General features: G+C 40.1%; 1 protein-coding gene across 17 annotated transcripts in view; it reads right to left on the bottom strand.

Annotated features, from left to right (window-relative positions):
- The window catches only part of ATP2B2 (ATPase plasma membrane Ca2+ transporting 2), a 427,775-nt gene that overhangs the window by 177,077 nt on the left and 236,535 nt on the right, over positions 1-14,163 (bottom strand). For all 17 annotated transcript variants that reach the window (XM_075432741.1, XM_075432745.1, XM_075432743.1 and 14 more), the window contains one exon: positions 11,242-11,726. In XM_075432741.1, coding sequence (XP_075288856.1) covers positions 11,242-11,440 — 199 coding nt within the window. In that variant the 5' untranslated portion in view covers positions 11,441-11,726. The remainder of the gene's footprint in view (positions 1-11,241; positions 11,727-14,163) is intronic.

Here is a 14,163-nt window from a genome sequence, read left to right as displayed (position 1 = left end):
CTTCAACTGTAGCTTCAGGTTATGGTTTTTACTCTGTGGGCTGCAGCAGATCAGCTTTCATGTTTATAAGCAGGCGAAGCAGCAGAAGGTGTAATACAATCAGAGACTTCCTTGGGAACAAAACCAGCGACATATTCTACCTTTTTCCTTAGCTGTCTTGTAAATTTTAAAATTTATTCGTTGAGTCCTTCAGCACCTCTAGCTTTGAAGCACCAGTGACTGACAATGCCAGCAGCCCAAACAAGCAGATTTACCTTCCTGGGGCCAGCTACAGCACTGCTGTAACAGCCTCACCTAGCACTGCATCGCTCCTGTCCGATGCGCCCATAATACTGGCAACCACCAATCATTTACTTTTATGGTTTCCTTCAGCATATTATGTCTTAAGTCTGAACAGCAATTGTTCTGAACTCTTAACTAAGCAGGCAGTTGATTTCACGTCTCCTCAACGTACGTTCATGAAGCAAGAGACGGGGTCAGGTCTGTCAGACTGCCCTTGCAGCTGCTGAACGCAACTGCACAAACTCACTGGCTTGAGAACACAATAGAACAAAGGAAAGGCCCAAGGCCCGAGGACTTCACCGTCATCACGTGAGACGTGCACAAAGTCAGCAGGTGAGCACACCGTAACGCCTGAATCGTTTTCCAAATTTACACCATACTCTTGAAGGAAACGGGGCTGGCTTTACAGTTTTCTGAGGTTTGTCTTTAAGCAAAAACTAGACAATTTGCATAGCGAAAATAATAGCTTCTGACTTTGGCCAGACTCTTCACTGCTGTTTTACCCTCTTAATCAATTATCATTCACTAACAGGGCTGATTTTCACCACTATCTTTACTCACTCCAGGGTTTCCATGGGCTAACAGTCAACTGCAGGACAGCATGGATTTTGGCTGCAGTACTGCAAGACTACAAATGTCAAGCGGGATGACCTCTGCTATCCATGCAAAACCCTGCACAGTCATGACCCTACTGGCAAAGCAGAACGACGATGTAATGCAACAACTCTGTGTTGCTTCAGGGGGTTTTGTAATGAATGCAAAGACACCTCAGGGTGGAATTAAAAAAAAAAAAAAAAGAAACTAAAAAGCCCACCAGTGGCTCAGAAAGGAATCACATTCCCTTACAGTTCAGACCCTGTACCAGGGAAAGGGTGAGGGCCAACAGATGACCGAAGTGAGGCAAGCACAGGGAAACTCACGGTGGCCCAATTTGCCAACGAAACTTCCAAACTAAGGTAAGGACTTCAAACTGCCAGAAAAAGTACAAGTAGATTTGTTGTATGGTTTAAGCAAAGAATAACTGAGATATCTAGAATAATGCTGATGCTAAATGCTAAGATTATAACTTCATAGTTGCACTGTAATTTTAGAGCGTTACCATACCATTTGTCTTCCTGCATTAATGCTGACATGATCCTGAACAAATAGCATTCGGCCTAGAGCATCTGAGGAGCTATGTCCTCATTTATGAAGTCAAAGTGAAATTCTGCTGCCATTAACAGCATACTTATTGAATGCATTAAGAAAATTCTCCTCTCATTCTTTTGTAACTACTTCAAGGGCAACCTTCCCCTTTCAGGCACACCTGTAAAGAAGTGGGCTATTCCCTATTTTCCTTTATCTCCAGCTCTAACCACAAAGAAGAATCATGATAGCTTTTGAACTACTCTACAAATTTGGTCAATTTTCCTTCCTACTACTCATTTTTTCAGTCTTATTGTACCTTAGAGGACTATACCTAAACTGCCCGCATACTGAAAAAGACAGTTCCTCTGTGGGAAGTGATGGGGAGGAGATTGGCGCAAAATGCAAAAGGAATAATCAAAGGAGTAGCACAGCCTGTGGAAGCTCAGCTTTTCAAGTGTTTTACCAGAACCGACTCAGCTCACAATCCACACAGGAAAAGAGTATCCGCAGTCCCTAAAGAATTTCATTTGAAAGCAGAGGAAACAAGGGCTAGTAAATGCTATTGTTACAGAAATAGCAGCTACATACACCCAGCTATTTCTATTACACAAGAGAAATACTCTGCATTTAATATAATCTGTGGTTGCATTGCCAAGTCGTGGACTGGCAATGAGCATGGGACATTTAAATGTATTGTTTTACCAGCTCCAAGGCAAGGACAAGGAATGGGATTCCTAACAAGAATTCAGGAAGGATTTTTTTTACTTTAAAAGTTAAAAAGAAAGTTACTGTACCATGCTGCAAGCTATGCCAGACTATGTCATCTTTAATCAGTGAAAATAGGTTCTACATGTCAGAGGCGATCATCAGTTTTCCAGGCTGTGTGGGAAGGCCTTCTTTCTCCTTACACCTTCTGGGATCTGCAACTGCAAGCACATTTTCTAGAACACCTAGAAAGGTGTGGAGAAAATTCCTGGAGATAGGGTAAAAATAATTCTAGAGATACTTAGAAGGCAAGTCAGAAACTACAAATACATCACACTAAAGTAAGTCAGTGCTGAGGAAATGCAATTATGTTTGTCTTGGAAGCACATTGAGCTGACTGCCAAAAATACATCTTTGGCTTTATCTTCCACTCAGCCCACCTTTATAAATAACAGGCATGTCAAACACCATCAACCTCTGACTTCTTGGAAAACAGATGGAAACAGTAAATTTGATCAGTCTAGATTTGAAAGGCAAGCAGCTATTGCAAAAGGGGACAGGAGGCAGGAAATCATTACTGCATCTAACACTGTTCTTCTACCAAGTCTGTTCATATTAGTTATTGTCAAAAGAAAAATGAACAGTCACTCAGTCATGCTAATTCCACTTGCAAGGCTACTGAACTTAGACTTGCATATTGAAAGCCACTGCCCCATTTTTTCCAAAAATCTTTTGCTCTTTCAACAAGTAACATAATCCTCTCTCATGAAAAAATATAAATGCAATGCTGAATAAAAAAAAAACATTACAAAATTTCAGTTATTGTGAGGAACGACATTTTCATCATCTGCCCAATCCACGGATGACCCTTGCAAAGATTTTCATAGCAAATTTTCTAGTTCCCACGGCTCAGCTGGAAGCAGCATCACTGGTAGCAGCAACACTTGGCAAAAAGTTTGGGAATGCCTAATAGAGATGCAGGTAATTGTTTTCTCTTTAAATTTTAAGATGGCATCGTAAAGGGAGCACTTTTTGCACCCCTGTAAGCATCAGCTGAGACAACTGATCAAGCGCTGTGCTCTTACATTTCCTCTAGCAGGGCCAACCACAAAAGGATAAAACCATTGCGTGTCAACTGTTTGCTTTCATAGGACACTGGCAAACTAAGGCAAAAAAACCCTTCACGCTCTCTGATTTACTGCAAAGACAAAGCTTAATTTCATCAAGGGCAAACTGGCTACATCGATTGGATTATTCATTTGGTATAATGGACTTAGCTTTCTTCCTGCAGCTTTCTCAAAGCAAGAACAAAATGAAGATAAATCAGCTCTCACTCCAGGCTGACACACTATATATGGTTACGGATTTCCAAGCCCTGCGATACATAAGCAGCAAGGTATTCGTGACGTGATTTTGTTTCTCTCTGCAGTAGTGTTACCCTTACACAGGCTCCACAGAAAACAGGCGTGCTCTGCAAAGGAGCGGCTGCGCCACGGCTCAGCAGCAGCTCCACACTTCTCTCCTCCCTTCAGGTCTGTCTTTACCATCACTGATGAAACGCACGGCTTTGCCTTTCCCAGCACAGAACCACTTTGACACACGTGCACAAAGCACACACAAGAGAATACCTTTTTGATCCTCCAAGCAAAGGACTAACTGCCTTTTTCTGAGGGAGCACCACTAACGTAAGCCAACTTTGCAATTTCGACAACTGACGTAACTGCCAGAGTTTAGGAAATCTAAAAATTACTTCCCCCATTATTATGTACACTGTTGCTATTATGCTAAAGATCTGGCCTCATCTTTTTTCACACAATAAATGAGCTAGCTATGCCAACAAATTCAAACCACTATTTCTAAGAATGAGATTACACATTTATCAGCTGCACCGTATAATGGCAACACTTTCCACCACTTATTATTTTGCAAAAAGGGAATGACATACTGTATTGCATCACTGGATTTAGATCAAGGAGAAACCTGTGGCAGAACACATTATGGCGAATGTTAACCTATGATAACCTCTTTAGAAAGAGGGAAGGAATTATTGAAAGTTGCTGGGCCAGGCTTTGTTTTAACTTACAGCACATTGTAGTTGTAATTGAGCTCATTACAATGAACAAACATTAGACCTGTGCAAAATAGGCATAAAATCTCACACCCATTTATTGTTCTGTTCATCTAAATTTGAGCTGCAACAGCAGAATGTATGTCTGTAGTCAGTAAACAATGCCTGCGTGTATTTAATGTACTGTCTTCAAGGAAAAGGGAATTCAGCTGGCATGAAAATAGGCTCCTTTCTATAAGTGTTGCACCTGCTAAAGCAAGATAATCACTGAAAGGAAGATGCCCTCCTAGGTAATCACATAAATAAATCAGCACCGGCCTCAGAAAATCTCTGATGCTACCTAATACAACAAGGCAGAAGACACTCGCTTGCTTTCTTCCTTTCCTAACCTTACTTTAAAGCAATGCTGGTTACCCACAGAGAAGCTTTTTGCAAACCAATTAGGATTCTCAAAGGAGAAGGTGATCTAGCTTATATTTATTTTAAAAGCTTCATGAGGAAAAGGTTTCACGCAATATTTCTCTAGTTTTCTACAAGTAAATGCACAAAGCCAAAGTAAATCAGCAAGTGGCATGACATGCCAAAAGCCAGAAACAAAACCAGCGATGAAATTATCACTTAGAAAAATCTAAGCCATTCATTTGAGATGCTTATGTTTGGGTAACCTTTGGGAGAATGTTTGCTGTTCCATTACACAAACAATGGAAATACTAGATAAGGAAAATAACCGCAGTTGCCAAAAAATGCTCCATGCACCCCTCTCAAATCATTAAATGTGTAGATATTATTTTAGGGATATATATCGTACTGCAGACAGCAGGAATATCAAATGTACAAAACCAGTTGATCTAACCCCTGAGTCTGCAGGAGTCCCAGAAGCACAGTGCAGAGACCCCTAAACCATTACATCTGCAGGGCACTGTACTGATACAGCCCTTAAAATACGACAAAATAACAGCCAAATTCAACCTCGCCAAGGCCAAGAATTACAGCTTTACCAGGCATGTCATATAGGACTTTGAGACATTACTGTATGCCAGTGCAGAACTCCTTGCCTCACACAAGTTATTAACACAACCATCTCGTCGAGATTTTTTCCATCTGTTCACAACCTGAAAAGTCCTACTATGACAATGGCGTTTAACACGAACTTGGGTCAGACCCGGCATTCCCCCAGAGAACAGAGCTGCAAAGAGCCAGATAAACAACAACTGTTCTCTGCGGTGAAAACCGGGGCAGGAGGAGCCCTGGGGTGTAGACGGCAAGCCCCAGTATGCCCAGCCTGTCCCTCCCTGGACTTCCCATCCATCCCAGAGAGGCAGGCACCGTGGGGGCTTTCCTGGGCAGATCCCCAAAGGTAAAGGCAGTACAAACCCAGCTGTGGTACCCGTCAGGGGGTTGGCAACCGCAACAGTAACTTCAACATGAAGGAGCCTCCAGAACCGGCCTTCCTTGACAGCTGAGCAGCCGCTGAATGGAAGGGTCAGCAACTCTGCTACGCACAGCTCCCCGGAAGCAGGCAGGGCATCTGGGGGGTTCGGGGTGGGGGGGTGGGGGTTGGACAGGCCAGAAAAGGCAATAAGTGTTCATTGAAGGGACAACAGTAAAACATGATGTTATCACAAGTTCTTACCAGCTCAACCACGCTGCACGCTTAACTAGGTGAAATATGAGTTGAAAGTTCGGCAGTGCTTTTTTCCCATGCAAGGAAGCCAAAAAGTGTTGCAAAATGCAACCCTTAGAGGCCTTTGCCATGACAATACTGCAGGCTTTTTTCATGGGGAAGGCTGTTTTCATTGTTTAAACCAATCCTTCCATGTGGAGAGAACACTTACAAATAAGGACTAGATGTGTACTTGGAGTTTGGCTCCTGGCCTGGGTGTGTTGGCAAATTAGCCTGAACGACAACTTCAGTTCTGACACCACAAATGAGGACGAGGAATTATACAGCATGGTGATCTGGAGATAGGATCAGCGTGTCTTCTCTTGCAGTGCTTTCAGGATGCCGCTGAAAGTACTTCCAAAGTACTTCAGCTCAGCCTCAGAACCAAATTCTTAAAATCTAGCTGAGGAGAGCTGGCAATATAGCTTTTCAAAAAAACCATTTCATGAGTAGAATAATTCCTCCAAACCTTAAATTTAAAATAATTTAAGAAAATCTGGAATTTATACACAATATTTGATGGTTAAGTGATTCTTCATTAAGTGTATTCTTTTAACAACAGCTAAAACGATGCTATTGTCGATTTCTTTACTTTCATGATCTATTTTTGACAGTGTGGTTTTATAGATTTCAGTCTCTGGCAATCCATTACTTCATATTTCTATTTTAAACTCTTATTTGTCTGAATCAAGTATCTTTCATTCCCTTCTCAATCTGTTTCTAAATTCTTTACATATCTGTAGCTAACTTAACGTATAACAACACAGTGCTGCACCTAACTGAAATTCAGTATGTACTAGCAAGATTAGCTTCAAAACAGAGTATTAAGTTATTAAAGGTGCATTTTTATAGAAGCAAGCTTGAGGAGCCAAAACTAGCGAGTACTAACAGCAACTGGTTAATTTTACTGTATTCCATCTTTCTTCATCTTTTACCTCACAATTGAAATTGTACAAGGCTTTTTAGATTGTAATAATGAAAAATAAATACACCTACACAGTTGGCTTAATTGATACTCAGTCTATATCTCCTATATAACAAACAGGCACTTGAAAGAGTATCTTGCATTTATCTTAACTAAGGGCAGTTACAATGATTAAAAAGTCAACTTCTATGCTAGAAATATTATCATTTAAGTGCTAATTGATATTTTCTCTTGCCATGAAGCCTTTTTACAGTATCCTAATGGAACTACAGGTAAAAAAACCCCAAAGCTTGCATTTTTCATATTAAAAGTAGATTCCACCAGCTCATGCAATAATATCACATCTTAAATGTTCCTGCACTCCACCAGACCATGTCCAGAAACTCCACCTGCTATCAGGTATCTACTAGATACCACCACAAAAATGTCTCCTACAGAGCTGTAGCATTATCATCAATGCATAACATCTTGTGGAGCTGCAGTTTCAGGCCTGACCACATTGATATCACCACAGGAAAAGTTTTTTCTTCATATAAAAATGGAAGAAGCATCATTATACACAGGGTCACTTTTCACGCACATTGGAAGTTACTGCATCCAAATATTTTAAGCAAGAAGTCATGGAAAATAATTCACTAACATATTCTTCTATAGAATAAACATTTTTGTAATAGGAAGGGAATGTAGATGAAAAACTGTAAATTGGTGCATAATACATAAATTTTTGGGTAAAATACAGTTAAGCATTGGAAAGAGTGGATTCCAGTCTCATTTAGTATTCATCCAGCTAACTCATCACATTTTACCAGCTGTCCTTCAGATGGTATCGCTAATGCTTGAGCAGGCCTCGGAGACTCCCATTGCATGGAAAATTATACAACTGTCATCACAGCTCTGCCCAACGGGGGATTCGGTGTTGTCTGTAAAGTGACAGAGAGCTAGAGCCTGCTTATTTTCTGTATTACAATAATAATGAAAGCAAAACTAATCTAAAGAAAAATATTTTTAAAGAAAATTCAAGCAGATACATATTTGTATTTTTTCATATAAAATATTTCCACAGATTTTGGGGAGGTTCCTTTTATGAGCGCTTAAATGGTAGCTTTTCATTATAATCACTTTAATGCAAGAAGTTCCTTAGGCATAACTGAAAGCTGGGATCCACACTGCACCTACAGTTAGAAAAGCGATCAAAGAAAATTTGAAGAAGAGACTGAAGCCCTGTAATCCATAATTATGTTACAAATTCATCCAGCATGCAAATGCTATTCTACTCAACATTCAGCAGACTTTGAAAGCTCCACACTGAATTAATATGAGTTTAGAAAACACTGGTGAGTGTATCTTCACAACAGTGTAAGTAACATTGGAGTTATGCATAAAACGTCTTACCTGGAGAAGTTCAAGGCCTTTAAAACAGAGCTTCAAAAAGGCACTTCCAGTGTAAGTGATTAATTCTACCAGTCTATAGGTGGTACATCAAATATTACCATGGGAAATGAATTTCTGAGTAAACTCTGAGCTAATTGCTACTTCTTATTTTCTAAATATTGAGTACGCCAGCAAATTCAGATTAGACCACATTCTACCAAGTTATAGTGTGCCTGCTCCCAGGATACATTTGTTTCCTCTGTTCCAGTAACTACTTAAGCCAAACTCTACAAAACAACAAAAACTTTATGAAAATTAATTCTGAAAGAGCTTACAAGAAGATCTGGGAAGATCCAAACTCTACAGTCAGTTCCTTTTTGCTGTTTCATTCATATTCACCCAGGACTCTTGCTTAGCAAGAGTTGATTCAGTTTACTGAAAGAACAAGTAATGCCCTGCAGTAATGCTTATTCTGTTATTCCTCATAAAACTGTAAAATGTGCAGCACTTCAAACTATAAAAAACAGCGGAAGTTCAATTAAATGTGCTCCACCAAAACCGATGCTGGTTGGAAAAGCAATTTTCAGGCACAGTCGCAAATTATGGGATTTCATAGAGATATTCCACGGGGAATCCACGGTTTGCTGCAAATACCAAAAGATAAAACTCTATGGGAGCTGCCACTACATACGTCATTAATTTATTTGTAAATCATGTCTACTTGATGCTAAAATTGCATTTCCATGTAAGAAAGTATTATGTTTCTTTCTTCTAAGAATAGTCATATCTTCAAGAATCCCCTCTTCACTGTATTTTAAGTTTCTTCACTGTGCTTGGATACAAGAAAAGCAATGGCTAGAGACTTACGTCCAAACATATGCTTCCATTTGACATAAGCCTTTTAAGTTTTTCTATTGAATTCTTATGGACACCTTCTCTCAAATGAAAATTTCTGAGTTTGACATGATATATTTCAGAGACATTCCCTCCTAAAATGATTTTTCCAAGCAAAACAATTAAAAATAAGCTGAAAACTTCTTGTGACTGCGAATTCCTATTATGAGATCTAAGTTTCAATTAAAACTCAGCAGGGTCTTCGTGATTCCAAGGCTATGCTGATTGCCACTCAAAGCTGGGCATGTTTTTCCCTGATGTACAAGTGATGAAGTGCCCCTAAGGCTTAGAGGAAAGTTACCTTATCTGAAGTATCAGATATAGACTACTGCTGGGGTCAGCATGCCACGCCAGTTGGATCCATACACTCTGTTCCGACATGAGGAATTAAGTTTCCCTGATGTCACAAATTGAACAGATAATGCAATTAACATTTCCTTTGAAGTTCACATTGACCAGGTAATCGCTAGAATGAGTTGGCAAAACTTTACTGAAGTCACCGAAGCGATCTCAGCTCACCCAGACTGAGACTTTGGCTTTGACGTTCTATAAACCACCGCGGGCTATTTAAGATGCTGAATCTCTAGTGGGATGTTTAAAAATCAGTGTTTATTCTGTCATGTAAATATAGAGATCCTGCACTCCTGTCTGGAATTCCCCAGATGTGTCAGGGTTATGTCAGAATCGCTGCATGTTCTCTGCAGAGTTCTTCTCTCGTGTGCAACAGCTACGAGGCTACTCTCTGAATGACTGATGGATATCTGGAAATCCCAGACAAGTGGCAGGGTCTCTTCTTCCTACCTCAGCGCTCCTACTGGGAGCAAACTCGAGGTAGGAAAAGAGGTCCTGTCTGAAGGCTCAGATATTTGGGCGAGACTAGAAAATGCAAGAATTCTGTTACAAAATGTTCCATTTGCCACTAGTTACTCTAAAGTACAAGATTGCACACGAATGCTGAAGCACTATTGGATTTTACTGCTCACAGAATTTAGCTTAACTATCCTTTGCTGAAAAGGTACGGTTCACAGCCTTATAGTTCATCATGTTCAAATAATACTGAGACTGTACACGATCAAGCATAGGATGATGAAGAATTTACTTGCAGACCAGGCATCGATAGCTGCTGCTTTGGGACTCCTCAACTAGTGTAAATTATAATATCACACTATGTGATGCTACAATTGACATGTTTATGATATTTATGATGTTTATGACACCAATAATTCAAGACCTTCAAGCATTTAAACAGAGGAGTTAAACAAATGATTAATTTTAAGGAGGAGAGAGTGAAACAAAGCCAACACTTCTATCTTCTTGAAAAAGAAAATAACTTAAAATTACCATCTTGGCTATTTTACAATACAAGACAAATATTATAGACTCAAAGACTGTATAATTTCTAAAAGTGTTAATATTCTTTGGAGATGGAAATACAGTGATGAAAATAGAATTCTTAGAATTAAACAGAACTTCACTTGCACTAAAAGAGAAAGAACTGGGGAACGGGAAAATTGCATGAGGAGAGGGAAATATCCCACCATCATCCATGTTTTATGGGGAGGTATTTGGGATGAGTGTTGCAAACTAGAGTAATGACTGAGGATCAGGTAGAGAAAAACCCTTAGAAGAATAAATATTGAAAAGTTATGATTGGTATTACTAAACGTAAGAAAGTAAGGGGTTTATACATACAGAAGAAGTCCAACTAAAAAAAAAGATTGATACAGTCATATATTGATAACTTTAGGAAAACTATCTATGGTAATACAGTAAGTCAAGATTAGTAGCCACAAAAAAACCCAAACATATTGATTTACAACACGTGTATCTCAAAATGTCATTTCATATTCTCAAGGTGTCTAAATACCTAGAAATTCTTCTGAAGCAACTAGTCTGCACCTTCCTACCCCCACATAATGCCATAAAACTGGTGCTCATTTTTTGTCTGCCTTTTAAGGAAGAATTAATGCATTTAGCTGTTTGAATAAATAGCACCTCTTTCATTCTCATGCTAGCTTTAACTATATATAGCTAGACTGGTTTTATCTTCTTTCTCTGAAGACTCTTCCTTTGTTTTATTATTGTTGGGAATAATGGCAGTGCCATAAGAATTGTGTTCAGGTTTGAAACAAAACCTCTTTCTTTCACGATCTGGAGAACACTTCTGCAAAGTCCCCTGATTCAGCTGAAGGGAAATATGCTTACCTTCTGTCGGTGATGTCTTCAGATGTCTGCAGAGCCCCTCTGTTTCCCCATATGTCTCTTTAATTTTCACTACTGCTTCTGTTCCTCGCAGTTCCATGAGGGAGCGCAGTTCTTGCAGTGTGCACCCAAACTCTCCTGCATGGTTGGCCTCATTTCTTTGGTTCTTGGAATAAAAATCACTATTTGTCATGTCACCCATTGCTGCTGATTATATTGCTCCACTCGTTACAGTCGATACAATCTTAAAACTGTTTAAAAATTGAAGGAAAGGAATCTTGAATTCCAACCTAAGAAATTAAAAAGAATCCAGTGTGTGTCCGGCAAGCGACGTGCAGAATGCCTGTGGCGTGCAAGGTGTCCCTGACTGACTAGTGGTCCGCTGAACAGCTGCTTTCAAGGCTGCAGACCAGCTCCACTCCATTCACCATTTCCCATTATGCTGCACCCAAGCTGTAGAATCTACATGGTCATTTCTTCCTCTGGACCTTTGGGAACAAACAGAGAGGGACTCATTAGAACAGTGAGCAATAACGCTTTACAAAGGCGATTTCAAAATTATTCTCTCCGTCATTGCGCTTTGACTTGGCATTTAAGAAAAGCTACGCAGAAACACTGTAGAGCTGTCAAACGCTGCAGGTAGTCAGAGCTAGCATCAACAACAAGAATAACAAGAGCTCTATCTTAGATAAAGCTCTCTACAGCTACAGCACCAATAGCAGCATTGCTTACTTTAATCAATTCCCAAGGGCACCTGCTAAATGAGATGGCTCATGAATATTAATAAGTAAGCGATTAGTCCAGCATGCTAGATGCACCTCCAGAATGTGCTCTGGTTCATACAGCCACATCAATCTTTCATCTGACAAGAGTAAAGACTCTCTTATAAAGGCTACAAGGTTACAAAAATTAGTTAAACACTACCGGTTTTCATAATGGGTTAAAGCAAAACTGTGTTTCAGTGGAAGGACAGTAAAACCAGTGGAAAAACTAGAGCCGCTATTACAGATTCAGAATACATTTCAATACATTGCAGCCTTGCCTTCTGTGAAAGCAGGCATATCCCAGAAAAGAGATCACACACTTGAGCACCTTAGTTTGCAAAGCCAAAGCTGCGTCTCATCAAGGCAGCTGCTGAGTTGCTCTCCTTCCTGCTCGCCAACAGCCCGCACAGCTTCACCGTCGCAGCTAGGAACGTGCCAGCGTGGAGCCCCATGCAGAGCCCCACACAAATACACACGCACGCAGGGGGGGTTTGGGGGGTTCTTGTCTTTGTCTTTTTTTTTTTTTTACCACATGCAGTGTTGAACAAGTCCCATTTGGACCATCTGGGAGACAGCTGATTACTTGCTAAAACCAGCCTTTAAAACCTGTTTCCCCTTCCTATATTCTAATGAAGTTGGTTTAAATACTGCTGAAACCAGCTATTATATTCGGCACAGGGAGTTTTAACAGAGATTAAAGGTTTCTTTTTTGCCTCAAGCAGGTTAGTGTGTGCACACTGTCCCATCTATAAGTCTCAGAATAGTTTTCTCTTAATAAAAAAGATCTTTAAAAGAGCACACCATCAGCCTAATGACTGACAAACCTGCTGTAGTCAAAGCGCACATTTTGAACTTTGTAGGTACAGTAACACAGCGGAAATGAGCACACATGTAAAGAGGATCCCAAAGTGTTCCAAGTCCCAGTTTTTGAAATTGTTGCACAAATACATCTCCTGCCCACGTATAGCCTACATAACACACAGGCGAGGTAGTTCCACTGATGTAACTGCGTTGCCGTTGCTCTGCATGCGAGAAAGCTCAGGCCCACTGTACACATTAATTCCTCTTCACTCACAGTGATGTCACCTGCTTTGGGGCTGTCTAACATACCTTGCTCAACTGGACAAACTGAACCTCTACCAGCCCTCTCATTTACCGATAAGAAACTCAAGATTTCTTTGATTTTTGTGGAGAGACAAAAAAAATAAAAAGGAAGTACCAAAGTGTCACTGCAGTATTTACAGACTGCAATTAAACTAGCAGTCAACGGCGACACGCTGCTTCTACCCATCCTATCTACTGACATACATTCTAGCGCTAAGAACTTCTGCCAACCTGGATTTCACATCTCGCTTTTCAAGCTCACGAGAAGAGAAGAATTTCAGCATTAAATGCGGCTTACAGCGAACAATAAAGAGAAACTGAAAGCAGTAACTAAAAAGGGCCTTTATTTGCGAAGCGATAGCCAAGGAGGAGAGATTTTGCTCTGTCAACGACACTCAACTTCCCATGCTTGTGTGCTGGACAGTGTTCACAGCGTCAACTCATTTCTAGGTCATTCCCTGTGCATAGCATGCAGAAAAGGCCTTACTCACTATTGCTTTATCTGGTTTTAAACAGGATGGATCAGTATTCTGAATAGAAATAACATCCGCCTGTAGCATTATTTTGAAAAAAATGCCGGATAGAAATGTCGCAGACGTCTACTAAAACAGACTTCAACCCAAGAGGCACTGAACCACCACAGCCTGCACTGATGATATGCCCCACCTAAAATCAGTATTTTAGGCTTTTCTTGGTTTCATCTATGATCCGTTGCTGCTGACAGCCACATCAAAAAGCAGACTCAGATTTGATTACGAAAAAGAATACCCAGAAAAAAAATGCTGTGAAAAAATGAGGCATCAATAATAATGATGATTAGCTAAAACGACAGACGCCTATTTACTTCCAGTGGGCAAAAAAGAATCTATTCCTAAGACAAGTACACTTCAACATCTTGAACGCTGGGTGTCTAAAACAGTCATGATGTAAAAAAAAAAAAAAAAAGTTATTCACCTAACAGAGAATTTACAGGGCTTTGCTGGTCCTGTGGGCTTTTTAAGCATTCCTCTAATAAAATAAAATTGTTCTTAAACTGTTCCATAACACCACAGTGAAA

This window comes from Opisthocomus hoazin, chromosome 11 (genome assembly GCF_030867145.1).
Source record: "Opisthocomus hoazin isolate bOpiHoa1 chromosome 11, bOpiHoa1.hap1, whole genome shotgun sequence".
In the NCBI taxonomy this organism is placed as follows: Eukaryota; Metazoa; Chordata; class Aves; order Opisthocomiformes; family Opisthocomidae; genus Opisthocomus; species Opisthocomus hoazin.
The sequence above is the reverse complement of the archived record's forward strand: the minus strand, read 5'-3'. Positions and strand labels throughout refer to the sequence as shown.